The sequence below is a fragment of the Thamnophis sirtalis genome, unplaced genomic scaffold (genome assembly GCF_051295495.1).
Source record: "Thamnophis sirtalis isolate CommonGarterSnake01/CBP01778 unplaced genomic scaffold, rThaSir2_p1.2 scaffold_5, whole genome shotgun sequence".
Lineage (NCBI taxonomy): Eukaryota > Metazoa > Chordata > Lepidosauria > Squamata > Natricidae > Thamnophis > Thamnophis sirtalis.
In genome coordinates this window covers 107,809,368-107,828,359 of record NW_028261385.1, presented here as the reverse complement: position 1 = coordinate 107,828,359, position 18,992 = coordinate 107,809,368, and the positions used below count along the sequence as shown (strand labels likewise).

Sequence of the window (18,992 nt, the reverse complement as noted above, 5' to 3'; positions counted from 1 at the left end):
ATGTTATTACCTAGTTTGGGTAATGAAACATCTGCAAGAAAACAACCAAGCTCAGAGAGCACCAAGGACCCCTCATTTCAACCCTGAGTTACAGATATTCTTCTTTATTCATAACAAATAATCTGAAACATATCTGAAACAGAAATTTCTGATTCAAGTTTGAAACATTCCACCCAAATAATTCAATTTGCATTTGTCCATCAAATTTCAGTAACCTGACCTTTTTTTGGGGGGAGGGGGGTAGCAAACAGTGTTGTGGGAGAGAAGTCAAGTGTTGTCTGTCTGCAGTAGTTTCCACTTTCACCCCAACTGGAACTGTAAAAAAGTCACAAAGAAGCACATTTCTTACCATAACCAGCTTGAGAAGGTCTGCAGCATTTTTCTTTTCTTGTTCTGTTCTTGGTTCTTTAATCATCCTTTCTTGCATCTCATCTTCTTGCTTAATGATTTTGTAAATGTATTCCTAACAATGTGACAAGTAAGACATGCTACTTAACTATTTTATATATAATTTAAAAATACATTTCATAACCTTCCCACGGGAGGAAGGGGGGCAGGGAGAGAAGAAAAAATTTCCCCAAGCATTGAGATTCCTAAGGATAATTTCCACTGAACCCAGTGACAGATACTATGGAGTAAGCATATTTTATCAGGGTAACTAATAGTAGATATGAAAACTAATATTAAGTAAATAAATATTCATTTCAATAACCTTGCCAAATTCGACTAAATTTCATAATAGTATTATTTGAGAAAGACAGTACAGGATTCCTTAAGGCAGTGATGGTGAACCTTTTTTGGCTCATGTGCCATAAGTGGGGGGAGCGCGGGGGGGGTCGTGTGCGGGTGTGCTGCACCCATAATGCAATGTGCGGCCACCCCAGTGCACATCCGTGCACTACAGTTGCAAACCCCCATTTTTTGCATGCTTTTTTCGCCCTCCCCAGGCTCCCTGAAGCCTTCGGAGCAGTCAAAATGACCCTCCGAGCAAACCGGAAGTCTGTTCCTGAATTTCCGGTTTGCCCGTAGGGCTGGCTTTTTGCGCTCCGGAAGCTTCACGGAAGCTCATGAAGCCTCTGGAGGGCCTCCGGGCGGGACAGGGAGTCTGTTTTTGCCCTCCCCAGGCTCCTATAAAGCCTCTAAAGCCCGGGGAGGGCGAAAAATGGCTTTAAGAAAGGGTGAACTCAGGCGGCCAGCATGCACATGCGCACTGGCCAGCTGACAGGGCAGCGCCTCACGTGCCCTGACAAATGGCTCCACCACGTGCCACCTGTGGCACGCATGCCATAGGTTCACCATCACTGCCTTAAGGTGTATTGTTGATAATAACTTTATGAAGGGAAATGTCATATATTTGTAATATCTAAGGTATGGTCCTGAAGCATGTTCTTCTTGCCAGATCTATTTGGCAGAGACATTCAATATGATCTGCTGTACATTGATCATCTCTCTTTTTATGCCTTCCATTCTTCTTGTTTTTCTTCATATATCATGCCTCACTTGCTCTCAACTACATTAAAACAGCCTGTTGTCAAAATTGTTTGGGTAGAAATTCACAAGGCATTTTAGTTTTGAACACCTTTTAAATACAAATTTTGTATTTCTGCATCCTTCCAGAATAATTTGATTTTTATGGTGGACCAATACATCCAGAGTCATAAGCACAAATTCTATTCTGCTTATAGGGAAAATAAATGGATAAGAAAACAAAGACATTATGCTGGGTTTTTGGAATATCAACACACACTTTTATCCATGCCAAAATCTTACAATCTTACTATCTGTCCCAAATATATGCTCATCTCTGTTCTGGTACTTCAGCAAATCCCACCCATCTTCCATTTGCCCTATTGTCATACATGAAAGCTGTTTCTTCCTTCCTTCCCACCATTCCTTTTACATACATAATGGTTTAAATATCTTTTCAGTAGTTTCTTCCTTTACTCACAAAAGCAAATCATTTTTTAAATTTTTTAATAGATACATGAGTAACCTATCTGTATATTGGCAGACTTCACTTTACCTTGACAGAAGATTGCAATTTGTCTCTTAATTCATTACTGATTGGCTCATACTGGATTAGTCGTCGAATTTGGAGCACATTTGGACATTTTTTTATAGGTGCAGGAGAAACTGCTAATTCCTTGAACTCAATGCACAGGCCTTTCCAAGCATGCATTCCAAACGGAGGGCCAGGAGTCTTTCTCTGAATCCAGATGACAAAGGAAAGAGGAGATGGGTGCTTATTATGTAATTCTATTGAATTTTCTTCTGCATAAAATGTTCAGTAACAGCATATGATCAAATCAAATGTCAGCAGAGACAGGAATACTTAATATTTACAGAACAGGTATTATATCTCAAGTAAGTAAATTTAGAAAACTGAAATTACAACCAGTCCTCACCTATTACAATAGTGGGATTGGCAAATGTATTGCTAAGCAGCAGAGTAATTAAGCATGATGTCATGTGATTACACCGATGGCAGGTCCAGTAGTGATGGTTAAGTGAAGCACCACAGGTTGTAAATTGCAACGCCATGTGACCACAACTTGTGTCTGACCCATTGCGACCCCATGGAGAATGTTCCTCCAGAATATTAATTTCCTCTTGTAAATCAGAATGTGATTAAAATTCTGAATTTGTCAGAAATTAGTACTTTGTTTATTTCACTTATTAAGCTTCTTAGCCAACCAGATGCCAATGAAATTGGCAGAAGCATCCATGTATACAGTGACAATCTACAAGATGACAGAGTGGATGTCATAATACAATCCTCATCCTTTTTGAGCATGCATGTGATGTCAACATATACACAAAAGGTGAAAAGCTCAGATTAAAATATCATACTCGCTATCGTGCAGATTTTGACATAGACACATCCCTACAGATGCAGCTGGAAACAGGGCTTAAAAGACAAAAAGTGAAAAGAAAGTGTAGTGTCACTTAAAAAAATCAAAAGTGTCATATCATAGTCAAATATTGAAACAGTTATGAAAGTTATCTACCTCAACAGGAGGAAAGTTTTCCCAATCTCTGGATTGTAGACTATAAGGAACAATGGTGTCAGAGTCTTTTTTCATTATCCATTGAGATACTTCAGTCAAAGGGCAAAGAACAGTAATGCTTAGGACTCCTGTTTTGAAAGATGAGAGAAAATTTGGGAATGCAAGAATATACAGATAGCAGCTTGTACTCCGGAATATTTGTATAAGTCTACTTCTCCTCATTAATAAAAATAAATAATATCAACAAGTTTTAAAATCAAGGTCAATATGTGCTCCCAGTTCAAAAACTCTAATAGTTTTTCAGTACCACTCCACCCTTTTCAAGACTTAAAAATACATAGTATAGAAAGGAATAGTGGTAAACTAGATTTTAATACTATCTGGTATTAAAAATACTTTGACAGTAGTCCAAGTGCTACAAAATGCATATGGTACAAAAATATTTGTTATTTTTCTAAACTTTCCCTAAAATAAATAGAAGGCCCATAGAAGAGTGTCAAGTAGCCAAAATTACATCTCAGATTTTTTTTTTAAATAGTCATAAAACGACAGCAATCACACATTATATTTCATCACAAAAACAATACTTGAAAATAATGTAACATAAAGGTGAAGGATTAAGAATTCTTGCTAAAACTATTTTCAGTCCCAAAGAGTTCAATTTAAACATGGAAATGTTACTGTCAAGCATGGAAATCAGAAATCCAGGCAGTTCAAATGAATATAAGGATTTATTGCAAGCTCTCAATAAGAATCTGAATTATTAACGGTCAAAGCAAATTGATGGTGGATAAGAGTAAATGAAATTTAAGATGGACTGGACTTAGATATCTTGTGAGAACGAAGAGACTCAACACTGATGAGATGTTACACTCTTCCCTCAGGCTCAGCCTGGTCATCTCCTATAGTTGCATTAAGTATTACTATAGTAATATACACTCTATAGCAGATTAGAACATTTAACAAAAATGCTAAAAGTAATTTTGAAACTAGCGCATGAATTGTTCTTAAATGCATATATACATTTACAACAAAACTGCATCTCTCTCTTTTCAGAGGAACCCTGCTTTAAGGTTTGCTTATTAACATTCAAAAATCAAATTCTGAAGTAAGGATCAGAGAAACAAGAGACATTTCTGTGAAATGGTGCATTCCTACCTGGGCATTCTTTTATTGCCTCCCGAAGAACAGTTATAGTGGGATGACCATATGCCATTGCCAGATATTCTTCTGTATGTTTGGTGCGGAGGAGTTCAGTTCCTGAGCCATCCGCATGGACAATGAAGAATCTAGATTATCAGTCCCACAAATGACTGAATCAATTCAATTATGCAAAGCAAATTTTAAAAAACAATTCCATACAAATTATTTGTCAAATAAAATTAAGCAATATTTATGCATAACATACCTGGGTGCATGTTCCCCATATATCACAGGAGTCTGAATTTCTGCGGGTTCAGTTACTTTGTTCTCAGCATCAATGGAAGGAATGAATGTAGATGTGCTACCATCAGCCATGACCTGCAAAAGAAAAGAAATATTTTTTCTTAATTATCCTTTCCCAAGTTCCTTCTGCAGAGGAGAAAGTTAATAAGAGTTGGAGAATGAGACAAAACCCTGATCAGTTCAATTTTGTGTCCAATGTGGAATTAGTTACCAGATCCAGTTCACAAGTAGGTTGGCAGAGAGGTAAATGGCTTTTGCTGAATGTGGGGAGGATGCAAAAAGTGATTTCTTTCCAATGTTCCTCCAGTGCTAATAGATATACTAAAATTATTTTAAAAAGAAAAACGAAAGAGAGAAAGCTGCCAGCGCAGAGTACAATATTATCAGTTCTGAAATTTCTGGAATGAGATTATCTCAAGTAATTTTGCCCTGGATATATTAATTGTCTATATTTCAGATTCGTAAATTGATGAAATATTATGGCCTACAGGAAATAAACTTTGGATTATACAGAAGCAAAGTGTGTCCTTAAAGAATCTTCATTTGTATAATATTCAAGTTAAGTATTTTTAAATACATCACAATTAATAGTTAATCCATTAAGAATATTTAAAACAAATTACATAGAAAAAAGCATTAAATAATTTGAACATTAATCTTTCAATTTACCTTGAAAATATTTCCTGTGACGTCTGTCATCTCACAAACAATCTTGGAATTGTGTTTCATAATGTATTTCCCTACACGCTGGTTCTCATCACTGGACATCAGTTCACTATCATTTTTTTCAAATGCCTCTGGTGAGTAAACTGCAGAGTAATTTTCATCGATGAAGAGGGAACCTTTGTTTATGGGTAAAATCTATCACAATGATAAAAGAAGACATTCAGAAAACACACCTTGGTGTTTAACGCTTCAGAGGGCTTTAGTATTTGTAACTAGTGAGCACATTTGCAATTTACAGAACAACAGAGTTGGAAGGCACCTGGGGGTTCGTCTAGTCCAACTCCCTACTCAAGTAGGAAATCCTATAACATTTCAGACAAGTGACTGTCCAGTCACTTCTTAAAAGCCTCCAGGCATAAAGCACCCACAAGACATTCTACTGATTAATTGTTCTGTCAGTAAATTTCTCCTTAGTTGTAGGTTGTTTCTCTTCTTGATTCATTTCCTTCCGTTGTGTCTTGTCCTGCCCTCAGGTACTTTGGAGAATAGCTTGGCTCACTCTTACTTGTGGCAGCCCCTCAGATATTGGAACACTGCTATTATATCACAATTATATTATATTGGTTCTTCTTTTCCTTAAACTAGACATACCCAAATTCTACAACCATTCTTCATTTGTTTTAGCTTCCAGTCCCCTAATCATCTTTGTTGCTCTTCTCTGAACTCTTTCTAGAGTGCATAATATCCAAAAGAATATTATAGATGTGTGCTAGAACTATTACCATGATGTGCTCCCTTAATCACAAAATATCATTTTTTTAAAAGGCGCACTAGTAAGCCTAAAGGAAGTATAAGGAATTTGTGAGTTTATGGATAACGGGATTATGGCATCTGAGTTTACCATGCAAAATTACTAGTTTCTACTTACTTTTATACATCTGCTTCAAGTGTATGAGGTTCAGAAAAAAAGTAATGCCATCAAGATATTGAGTACCAAGTAAAAATTTATCTAGTTCACAACAGGCAACTGGTGAAACTCACAGAAGGATTCACCATATTACACAAGAATACGAAAATAAAACATACACTAGGTCAAAACAAAACCACTGGCAAAGCATACACTATACAGTGGGTGGTTTTTTTTACTACCAGTTCGCTTGTGCACGCTCGTGCAACACTTCTGCTCATGCACAGAAGCATCCCACCGCCACCAGTACTGGTTTGCCCATTTTGGCCGAACCAGGAGCAACCCACCTCTGACACTATACCCAAAACATGCAAGTCAGCTAAGATGAAAAGAAGGCAAAACTTCTATATAAATACACTATACAATCACAATATAAATATCTAATAGATATTCCTTCTAGCTGTCTTAAAAGCATTCTTGAAAATAAAGACTTTGTTGGAGGCTACTGTACCTCCTCCTAGTATGGCATTTAAAAAGAAATCTAGAATTATAAGAGGAGTGTATCTTTAAGGCACTATAGAAAGCCTGACTGCAATCAGGAGTGGTTTAGAGGTTTAGAGGTTTTAGAGGTTTTATTCAACTTGTATGCCGCCCTATTCCCGAGGGACTCAGGGTGGCTAACAAAACCGGAAGGGAGGGGAACAATACAAAAGGAAAGAAAACAAAGACAAACAACAATACAGAACCAATTTAAAAGGTCTCAGCAAGCACACCATTTCGAGTGGGGATGGAACTCAGCAGCCCCAGGCCTGCTGGAACAGCCAGGTCTTAACGTCTTTACGGAAAGCCTGAAGGGTGGTGAGGGTCCGAATCTCCACGGGGAGATCGTTCCAGAGGGCCGGAGCAGCCACAGAGAAGGCCCTCCTCCGGGTAGTCGACAGCCAGCATTGGCCGGCAGATGGAATTCGGAGGAGGCCTAGTCTGTGGGATCTAATGGGTCTTTGGGAGGTAATTGGCAGGAGGCGGTCTCTCAATCACAAATAAGTGATTACTTATTCAGTATAATTCTCTCTCTCTCTTTCTTTCTTTCTATCTTTCTTTCTTTTTTTGGGGGGGGGGAGGTGCTTTTCCCTTTCTAGAGTAATCATTTCACCAGTGTTAGTTTTAGGAGCTGCATATTAATTGCTTTGCATAGCAATTGTTATTTTCATTTACTTAAATTGGAAGCACTGAAACAAATAGAACACTGAGGTAAAAGGACTTTGAAGCTCAACAGATCTTAATTTCCAACTAACCTGGTATGTTCCTTGTGGCTTGGAAATAATTGAAGTGCCATCAGCAAAAACGGCACAACAAGTGCTGTCCTCAGAGTTTGTTAGGACTGTTGCAAAGTGTGGATTTTCGATACGCATGCATTTCACCTTCCTTGTGGTGGTTTGAGGGTAACTGTCTATGAAAGAAAAACCAACTCATGTTAAAAATGCATTTATATTGAACAATGTATGTTTGTGGAAGAAGACAAAAGTTTTATCTCAAAAACAGGCTAATTTAATTTTATTCCTTTTTGGACTATAATCCAAATGAATTATTGAAGTTGTACTGCATCATTTGGCGAGAAATATTGTGATGAAATAATGCTTTTGGAGAACTTCTCATTTGTTCCACTTGTTAACTATGGGAACACGAGCATAGAGGAGGTGCATGGTGGGGAGGCTGCTGCAGGCCCTGTGAGGATGGGCAGATAGTTGGGGAGATATGCTGTGTGCAGTTTAAAAAAATAGAAACAGGCAATCACCAAATTTTATGATTGCTTGGGATAGTTTTAAAATATATATTTAGCACTTTTGTTATCCATCCTACAAATGTATTCCTACCACCATTGGGAGAACTTAGATCTTAGAACAGAGAAAACATTAAAGATTGGCTTTTTGAAAAGGATGCTAATAAAGATACCATTGTAAATTTTCACCTTGATTTTATCATTATAAAAACACAGAAGCCTCTCCCAGTACCCTGTTAACATAAGTGTTTCATTGAGAAAGATTTTAACTTCCCTTCATGTGTAGACCATGCCCCCACATATCTTGAAGGAAGATTTTGTAAGCTCCCTGTGGAACAATACCTCTTTCCTTGTACTGCTGGCCAAGTGGAGGACATTATCTATTATATTTTCCATTGCCTATTTACAATGAAATCAGGGTCAAATGGTAAATGAACTCAAAGGCCCTGACCCTGAAAAACTGAATTATCTCCTTGTAGATGTGTTTCCAACTGTCAGCAAACTAGTGACTACTTTTACTCTAGTGTCATTTAAATTTAGAAATAAATATTTAAGTTCTTAGTTTAACTTTGGCTTTATTGTATTGTAACTTTTTTACATCTAATACTTCTGTTACTCTATTATGTAGTTTTATTATGTAGTTTTATTGTAGTTTATTATATTTTATGGCATTCCTATGTTATGATCTATGTTTACAACAATCTTTCTTACTTACTATATTTAGGACTGGATTATTGGACATGCAATATGAAAGAAAAAAATAATCAGAATACCCTGAACTTTAATATACATGATTTGGATCTGCACTTTCATTGTCTCTTTCTTGTTTAATATTTGTATTTTTAGCCATAAGGTACTGAGAAGAGAACTATGTTTTAAAGATATGAACCTCATGTGCAATCATATGTGTACATTATTTGGAATTGGTCAATTTATGAGCAATCATGGGTATATCAAGTTTGAGGCATTGTGGAAAATACATAATGTATGAATACAAAAAATAGAACACCATATAAAAAATTCTAAATTAAAAAAGTTTATTCATTTTCAGCCTTCATATGGTTCTTTATAGATGCAAAATGGAAAGTGTTAAATGTGATTCCATGTGGTAAAGGTTTAATCTGCTGTTCAAAATATGGCATAGTATTTTATTGTTTTATAGTATATTGTGTTCTAGTATGTTTTTCCTTTATTTTATTCTGTATTTACAGCAGCAAAACAATATTTAATAAAGTTAAAAAGAATAATATAAACCCATGCCTGATTAACTGGTTCCTGCAAGTGATCTTGACAATGGAATAAAAAAAACATCTGTGTGTGTGTGTGTGCATACGCGCATGTGTGCGTGCATGCGCGCACACATGCAAGATATGTGCATAAGTTCTTTAATTTGATTCAAGTATTACCATGCATGTGGTGAACAGACCAAAAGCCAATCTTTCACACACGTCAGTATGTAAAACAGCTTATTGTACTTTGAATTCCCTGGTTTGAAAAATAAGTTTTTCTCCAGTTTGAATTTTAATCTTACCAAAATACTTCCTTTCTTACCTCCCAGCAACATACCGAGGTACTTGTGAGGTGCTACAGGGGAAGATATATTTTTTTAATTAGGAAAAAAAGAGTTCCCAAGTTAATAATTGCCAGCCTTAATTATAAATGAAACAGGAAGTTTTCCCCCCACCATTAGGTTCTGGAGAATCTGATCATCATAAATATATGGCAAAGCATAGTACGAAGAGAGCTGCTATGAGGTACCATAATAGCTGTAGCTCTCAATGTGATTTATTTATGCACAACATCTGCAATAATAAGTGAAAAGCCAGGAATTTTTCTTTGTGACTAATCTTAGATATAGCCTCAATTTTAGATGAGGAATCTGTATAAAGAAATGAATTAACTGCAGTTAATCACTGAAAAGTGATTAAACTCATATTTTTAGAAATATAATAAAGTAATGAGAAATTAAAGGCACAAGTATTTGAAATTATCAACCACTTCTCTTATATTAACATATTACTATCTAGCAATGATACCTGCTTCCTCACTGTCATTAGGAGAAACAATTTCCACACATTCCTGGAAGAGGGTGCTTATTCTGGTGCCATCAGCATGATCTACTATTCGGGATCCATCTGTTTTCTCCACCATTAATACTTTATCTTCTCTCATTACCATTACCTAGAATATCAAATTATTAATGAAGTGTCACAAATTGATTAAATGCTCAGCAAACACGTCAGAATGTTTTAATACAAACAGTGGAGATGTAGGTTTGATCTTTTAAATTCTGAAAATGGATCGTATTACTTATAAAGGCATCAGGATACTGAACTTATAAACAAAACAGTACCGTTCCATTAACTGGATCAGTGGCCTGGTAAGACAAGAGTGGTTTCAGGTCAAGTTTTTCGGTTCCCTTGGTACCTATCTGAATGCCTAATGGGGTAGTCGTTATCCAGGTGCCAGCAAAGGCATCAGTAGATTGTTCAGGTTCAGGCATTTGTTCTTGAGCAATTGTTTCCATAGTTTCATTTTTTCCTGCAAGCAGACCTTTAGTATTTTTTCCTAGAAAATAAAAAAAAATTAGATTTATTCATACACTGGGATAATATTCTAAGTACTTCATTATATGAAGGACAGCTAAAGTGCCAGCATGTATTTTTCCAATTAACTATCTAACCACAAAACGTGGGCATCTTACTGCTGTTTGAGAATATGTGACATTATTTTTATAGAGGTACAAATACTGAACATAATTCTTTGCATTATGGATTACACAGCCTATCCTACAGAACAATGTAATATAAAATATTACATAAAGTACTATAATCATATAACATTATATTATTTATAATATAATGAGCCAAGGTGGCGCAGTGGTTAAATGCAGCACTGCAGGCTACTGCTAGATCAGCAGGTCAGCGGTTCAAATCTCACCGGCTCAGGGTTGACTCAGCCTTCCATCCTTCCGAGGTGGGTAAAATGAGGACCCAGATTGTTGGGGGCAATATGCTGACTCTCTGTAAACCGCTTAGAGAGGCCTGAAAGGCCTATGAAGCGGTATATAAGTGTACTGCTATATATATTTTACCCGATAACATTTATTTGTTTGTTTGTCTGTCTGACTTCTCCAACTTCAACTTCTTCCTCAGTCCTGGACTATATGACTTACTGCCTTTTTTGGTGCTTGTCTCCAGTGTGGGTGTGATCTCTGTATGAGGTGTGCTGGGTGCAGGTGGAGGTGGGATCACAGGGCCAGAGTCTGGACTCCTAATCACTGTGCCATCAGCAAAGAGTATCTTAAAACAGCAAAGCAAAATGTAATGTTGATCACTACAAAGATATGCAGTACAGCAGATACAGTACTCTGTTCAGATAAAAATTTGCCCAAAACACGTAAAAAACTCAAGAAAGTTTTATACCGTATATACTCGAGTATAGGCCGACCCGAATATAAGCCGAGGCACCTAATTTTACCACAAAAAACTGGAAAAGTTATTGACTCGAGTATAAGCCTAGGGTGGGAAATGCAGCAGCTACCGGTAAATTTCAAAAATAAAAATAGATACCAATAATGTTTTTGAATATTTATTTCAAAGAAAAACAGTAAACTAGCGGTGTATTCAATGAAATACTTCACTCACCTCATGATGCTGATGTCCCGCTGTGATGATGATGTCCCGTGCAGCCGCGGGTGCGATGTCCCGCCTCCTATGACACACGGCACAGTGATTCCTATCATTGGATCACTGTACCAGAGGAGGTGGGACATCGCTATGTGGCTGCTTGCCATAACAAGGAGGAGGTGGGACATCGTTGCAGAGCGGCAGGAGGGGGAGGAAGGGGAATCGTAAGACAGCCCTGCATTACATTAGAACGTGAGGAGGGGGGATGGTGCGGTGCGCGCTGCGCGGTAAACTGACACAGAGGGAGGGGAAACTCACAGGGGCACTGGGCCATTCACGAGCGTCACCCAGCGGCATGGCCCCGCCCCTTTTTCTCCTCCATTTCGGGCAAATTTTTCACTGACTCGAGTATAAGCCGAGGCGGCTTTTTTCAGCCCAAAAAGTGGGCTGAAAAACTAGGCTTATACTCGAGTATATACAGTACTTGGATTAAACATTTCTACAGATTTATATTTACATTTGGATAAAACAGTTCTATAGATTTCATCTACAGGTCCCTTCCAACTCTGTTATTCTTTTAAATCTCTACTCAATAATTAAACTTCCTCAGTAGCCACATTTGATACTGAAAAATGACTGAAACCATTTGAAACATTAGCAAAGCACACATGCATCTAAGCCAAGAGAAAAATAATAATTAAAACAGAAAAAACATAACATGCAGTGATATATACAATACCTTATCATTATTTAAGGCGAAGGGTTTTATGATTCAGTGAGGATTTAATTTAGTAACAAAAAGTAAATTTACATTCAACACTAAATGAATATACCTGAGTGGATCCATCTATCATGTACTTTACAACAGTCCCTTGTCTTGTTATTACTCTGGATACTTCTTGCTCTATTGGTTTCTTCACTGTTTTCTGAAGTTGCAACTGTTTTACTCTTTGTGGATAGCTCTGCCTAATAAATATTTCAAAAGGAGATTCCTTGTCCATACTGTTATCCTCTGATTCCATCTCAGCCTTGCTGTCCATGGCAATCTCATTCTTGATGGTAAGATCTGCTCCAGATTCAACACTGGTTTTGGCATTGATGGTCTTGTCTCCATTGTCTTTAGATAGAGGTTCATGGAGCTGAGCCTGCTTTTCTTTGCTGTCTTCTGTTTTGATTTCTTCCAGCTTGACTTCACCTGATTTAGTCTCATCTGTTTTGCTGTCTTCATCATCATTTTTGTCTTTCTCTCCTTTTTCCTCACCTTTTACATATCAAAATAATTTTGTTAGTCAGTTAAAATGATTACAGTAACAGTAGTATATGAAAACTTATGGGCCTTTCCAAAGTTACAAAATGTTAAACCTAGAAACCCAGTAAGTATGATACAAACACTGACCCAAATGTATACCTTATACCTCATCTGACTGAGGTATACCTCAGTCAGAGAGGAAAGGCAGTAGTTCAAATTTTAAATGTAATACTACAAATGCTCTATTCATATCTATTTTAATCCTGCAAATTAATACTTTTACCATTAGTGCCATTAGCTCCACTTGTTATCATACATTGAACAGAATGCCACCACAGTAAAATCAAAGACTTTTCAGCAATAAAATGGATATGACATTTTTTAATTGTAGGGAAAACCATCCCAGGCCAGAATTCTGATTTAGAAGATAAAATGTGAATTTTTCCTTATTCAGATATCCTTCTATGTAATTTCATTCTAGCTGAATTGGGGTACTTTCCATTCAGAGCTTTAATAGAAAATATGTCACCATCTCCACATAGTTGAACTAAAAACTTCAGTAGATCCTGGTTCATCATACATTTACTATATTTCCTGCTTGCCTTCAATTTGCTTACTAGAGGATATTTTAGTCACCAAAGCTAATATTGCTGTTTCTTTTTGTGTGGACTAAAACCTTCTTACTCAAGAAGTAATATAAGAGCTTTCATTACCTAACCCTGATGGAACATTAACAGCACAATAGTTTTTGTAAAAAAAAAAATATGTTTATTCAACCAACCTGAGAATTTTTGACCAATAAAGGTAAGTACCAATCCATTTGGAGAAGACACATTCAAAGTATTGAAAACACGGCTTTCGGGAACAGCTTGGTTTTGGATTGGCTCATTTCTTTCGGACTACAGTATGGAAAAGAAGCAAAAAATGCTAATGTATTTAAAAGCATTTACAAACATTTCAGCTCTCCATAGTGATTAATAGCTTTAAGGATTAATAGAGTAGCGCACTAGTACGTAAAATCTCTGAAAAGTTTTTGCCAAGTGTTAATTTAATTTTAGCATTAGCAAAGGCATTTAAATATTTTGAGAATAATTTTCTATTGGTTTTAGATTCTGCGCTTGTCAATTGCTTGCCATAGTATCTAAGAATTTTTTTATGTAATACATTCAAAAAAATTTTTTTTTACCGTAACTTGGTATGGTTGCTTGGCTGCAAAGCACAGACCATTTCCAGCTTACAACCCTTGCAACATCCCCATGATCATGTGATTGACATTGGATGTTTGGCAATGGATTCATATTTATGATGGTTGCAGTGTCCCGGGGTCACGTGATGACCATTCACAATCTTCTGACAAGCAAGTCAATGCAGAAACCAGATTCACTTAACAGCCGTGCTAATTTAACAACTGCAGTGATTCATTTAACAAACGTGGCAAGAAAAGTCATAAAATGGGGCAAAACTCACTTAACAAATTTCTCACTCAATGGTAACCATAGGTTGAGGACTACCTGTATGTAGGAAACATACCACGGTAGTAATGGGGGACTAACTACCTTGACATCAACTGGGAGACACACACTGCAACAAGTAGGAGATCAAACAGGCTCCTGACCTGCTAACAACTTCATTATCCAAAAGGTAAAGGACGCAACTACAGGGACAGCCATATATTTACCAACAGAGAATAAGTAATAGAGGGGATTGAAGTTGCAGGAACTCTAGGGGAGAGTGACCATGCCATATTAGAATTCAATACAACCAACAGAACATAATCAAAACAGCATCTCAGATTGATTTTAACAAACTTGGGAAGGATCTCATGGATGAAAGCTTGGGGAGGATCCTATGGATGAAAATCTTAAAGGGAAATCAACTCAAGCTTGGAAAACTGAGAAAAATACAATTATGAAAGCCCAGTCTCATTCAATACCACTAAAAAAGAAAACCAAGGGAGGGAGGAGCCAACGTCGCGATGATACGGATGTGTGGTCTTGATGCTCCGAGACTGCAGCCGATACTTTTGCCGCTGGGTGGTCCAATTGGACCTAAACATCCCGAAGAGACGGTGAACAGGAAGAATACATCTTGCTGACCTCAGGGACATAGCAAAGTCCCTGATTGATACAAGAGAAGTTCTTCAAGCCGGCAACAAAAAATCCAACGAAGGCTGACAAAGTCGGGACGGCTCCAAAACAGAAGGATACGGAAAGAGAAAGTTTTTCCAGCTGGTGAGGAACTTTTACCATTTTAAAAAGAGACTGCCTATAAAAAACTTAAAATTAATTTAAATTGGAGAACAGAATAAATAAGCGGCAGAATTAAATTTGGAATGGTTTTGGACAGGGGGTTATCTTACGTTTTAAATGCTATCTTCGTGGATGGGATTTATGCAAGCCTTTTAAAAATGAATGGATTAAGTTTTCTTCTGTTTTTTTTTTCTTTTATTATTCTCTGTAACCTATGGACTAAAATTTTCCTCTTTCATTACTGTGGGTGTTCTCCTAACTCATTTAAGAATCTGACTTTTTTAAAACTTGAAATACAAAAAAGATAAAAAGAAACAAGGAAAATTGCAACTTAACACTGCTACTCGGAGGCTGGAAGGTTTGTGTATTGAAAACAAAGCACTCTTTTTTCTCACTGATTATTTTGGCTTGGCACTACAAGGTCTCACTGCTTGGTTATAGAGAGTGATAAGAAGGAAAGCATACAGATGTCCCTTTGTATATCTTTAACCAGAGAAAAGTGAAAACAAAATGTTATTGTGAATCTATGCTTAATTTTATTAACCTTCCAAACCAGAGCAGCTGTGTTTGTTAGCTGGAGATAATGGCACAATTTCAACAGCAGAAAGTAACCTTAAGTCTGCAAAAGATATTCTCAGAAATATAGAAACTATCAAATACATATGAGAGAACAGAGAAAAAGCTGGAAGACTTAGAGCATCTAACAGCAAGATATGATAAAGAAGTTGAGGATGCTTATCAAGTGGAAAACGTGGTGGTTAAAACCCAAAAAATTGAACTGGAAAATGAATATAAAGAAATTAAATTTGCTGATATTTATGGTGATTGGTTTGTCTTTGAAAATGGAAAGAGCGGAATACTGAAAGAGGAACTAAATGGAGGGGAAATTTATCCCAGATGGAAAGATACAGAAGAAGAAAAAACAAAAGAATGTATGGAATTAAAGAGAGAAATTTAATTAGCAATATCATTGATAACACTACTGACAATCAAAGATAAGCTGATTAAGGAAGCAGAAGGGGGGCAACGAGATTACATGAGAGATTTTATAAGCAAGGAGTTGCTAAGAGGAGTCCATACAAAGTTGATTAAGGAGACGATTAGAGGACTGACACCACAAATGGCAGAAGGTATGAGACTGTTTTGCTACTGGAAAGATACAGGTTGATAGATGGAAGAGTATAATTTAACACTAGTTAAACTTAGTGAATTTAGTGACAATAGATATAGTCAAATAAATAATTGATAATGTTACTATTGTATACAATGTGTAGTGTCATGATGAGTAATAATTGGATATGAATATTGAATGATACCCATGAAAGGAAGATTAAAAATCCCTTTGGATTATATATAAAGGTTAATTAAAAAAGAACTAAGTTAGATACAGTTAAAGCTTTGATTATTAGGGGGGAAATGTTATGATATAGGATATAGTTAAATAAAGGAGGGATAAGGATAATATATATATATATATATATATATATATATATATATGTATGTATGTATGTATGTATGTATGTATGTAGGTAGGTAGGTAGGTAGGTAGGTAGGTAGGTAGGTAGGTAGGTAGGTAGGTAGGTAGGTAGGTAGATATAGAGATAGAGATAGAGATAGAGATAGAGATAGAGATAGAGATAGAGATAGAGATAGAGATAGAGATAGAGATAGAGATAGAGATAGAGATATAGATATAGATATAGATATAGATATAACATAAGGAAATTGGATGTAAATTGTAAACAGTGATTTGGAAAGGAGGATTAGAAAATTTTGTTATTAAATATTATGGATGTTTAGCTAGAACAAGACATAAGGATCCAGTGTTATTGGAGGATTTTAAAAATAGTAAATGAAATGCCAGTATGTGGTTATGTATTAAATCTTGGTATATTTTATGATGGATGTTTAAATAATAATAGTCAAATGAAAATGGGGATATGATGATGGAAATATGTATAAATAGCTGAGTTAAAATACTTGAGTTAATATGAATTGTTTGTTGAAGAGATGCACGAAAGTCTTTTTGTAACCAACTGATACACTTTCTACAGCATGTAAAAAAGGATGTTTGTTTTGAAAATTTAAAATTTTTTAAAATTATAAGAAAAACAAGAAAACGTTGCACAAAAAGTCTGAAGCAATTGAGAGGAAAAAAAGAATAAGTACAAAAATGGAAAGAGGGATACTAGGAAAGCTAAGGCTTTGAATGAAGACTTGCAACAAAGGTCAAAAACAATAAAAACAAGTTTCGTTCAACTCATAAAAATGGAGAAAAAAGTCAACAAAACAATAGCTCCATTAATGGGAGAAGATGGCAAATAAATAATGCGGAGTAGAGAGAAAGCAGAACTTAATTCATACTTTGCATTTGTCTTCATGCAACAAAAAACAAAACAAAAAAAAACCCATTACTTATCAAAAACAGAACTGTAATTGACAGGCTAAGAATACAAATTAAAATATACAAAAATATGGTAAGACAACAGCTACCAGCTCTAGATGGATTCAAATCACCAGGTCCTAATAGACTGTATCCCAGAGTTCTGAAGGAACTGGCAGATGTGATTTCAGAACCATTGAAACATATCTTTCAAAGTCTGTAGAGATTCTCAGTCATCCAGGTCATGTAGAATCTCTAGAGACTTTTAGCTATACAATTTGGAATGTACACCCTTTGAATGATGAGGGAGTAGGAATGGATTTCCAGAGGGAAAAATTGCAGACTACAGGAACCATCAGCACTACTCAGGGGATCCTTGGGACACAGATAAACATCCAAAGGCTTCAATGGCCCTCTAAAAGGATGCAAATGAAAGGAAAGGAAAATAAATCCTTCCATTCCCCACTATCCTGTCAGAGGTGAAGAAGTTTCTTGGATAAGAAGCAAAATATCTTCAAAGAAAAAACAAGAAAGCCCACTTGCCTCATGAAAAAAGCACCCTTGGGACGTGGGACGTCAAAACCGCGGTCCACTAAAGCGCGCCTGATTAAAGCGCGTACGTGACGTCATCAGCAGCGCGACAAGAAAGAAAAAGGGCGCTTTAAAAAGTGCTTTTAAAGCAAGCTGATTCACATAAAGGTAAGGGTTAGGGTTAGGGTTAGGGTTACGTTAAGCGTTAGGGTTAGGTTTAGGGTTAGGTTAAGGGTTAGCGTTAGGTTTAGCGTTAGGTTAAGGGTTAGGGTTAGGTTTAGGGTTAGGTTAAGGGTTAGGTTTGGGGGGGTTAGGTTTAGATTTACACGTTAATTTTAAGTTTACCGCTCACAGCGTGCTGTTTTCATCACGCTGTGATGACGTCACATACGCGCTTTCGTCGAGCGCGCTTTAGTCTACCGCGGTTTTGTGGTGGAACCCCCTTGGGACATATCTTTCAAAATTCTTGAAACACTGAGATACCACCTGAGAACTGGAAAAGAGTTGACGTAGTTCCCATCTTCAAAAAACAAAGCGGGAGGACAGATCCAGGAAATTACAGACCAATCAGCCTGACATCAATACCTGGAAAGATCTTGGAAAAGATAATCAAGCAACAAATCTGCGAATACCTAGAAGCAAACAAAGCTATAACCAGAAGACAACATGGATTCATCAAAAACTGATCATGCCAAACAAATCTGTTCTGCCCCCCCTTTGACGCCTCGTTAACAAACGCAGGCAGACAAAAACTTAAGACGACTTTTTATCAGTTTTTCAGTTCAAACTGGCTTCGAGCCCAGAAAATAACGTAAACAAAACTCTGATAAGAATTCCAAAACAAACGCTTACAAGCAAGATGCACTTCTTCCGAAGTCTTCACGGAACAGTTTTACATGAAAACATCAAAGCATTTCTCCAAATGTAACAGGCATAATCACGAGTAATCAGCCAGCAATATTGTACCAGACACGGAACACACGAAGGCACGAATGAACGTATGTTGACTCCAGCAACTGGGGCGTGGCAGCCTCCGTCCTTTTATCTCCAACCTTGCTTCTTGATCCTGAAAAAGCTCTCAGCAGAACTGCTGAATCACCACACTGAATTTTGTACGCTGAAAAAACTCTCAGCAGAACTGCTG

The 18,992-nt window shown here is 36.8% G+C and overlaps 1 protein-coding gene across 7 annotated transcripts in view; it reads right to left on the bottom strand.

Annotated features, from left to right (window-relative positions):
• SPAG17 (sperm associated antigen 17) overlaps positions 1-18,992 on the bottom strand; it is a 126,986-nt gene that overhangs the window by 31,481 nt on the left and 76,513 nt on the right. For all 7 annotated transcript variants that reach the window (XM_087716467.1, XM_087716468.1, XM_087716469.1 and 4 more), the window contains 12 exons: positions 13,467-13,584; positions 12,270-12,697; positions 10,983-11,109; positions 10,161-10,375; positions 9,844-9,988; positions 7,323-7,477; positions 5,124-5,315; positions 4,417-4,529; positions 4,167-4,297; positions 3,009-3,136; positions 2,024-2,206; positions 350-463 (listed from right to left, as the gene is read on the bottom strand). In XM_087716467.1, the coding sequence (XP_087572593.1) occupies positions 350-463; positions 2,024-2,206; positions 3,009-3,136; positions 4,167-4,297; positions 4,417-4,529; positions 5,124-5,315; positions 7,323-7,477; positions 9,844-9,988; positions 10,161-10,375; positions 10,983-11,109; positions 12,270-12,697; positions 13,467-13,584 (2,049 nt within the window). The remainder of the gene's footprint in view (positions 1-349; positions 464-2,023; positions 2,207-3,008; positions 3,137-4,166; positions 4,298-4,416; positions 4,530-5,123; positions 5,316-7,322; positions 7,478-9,843; positions 9,989-10,160; positions 10,376-10,982; positions 11,110-12,269; positions 12,698-13,466; positions 13,585-18,992) is intronic.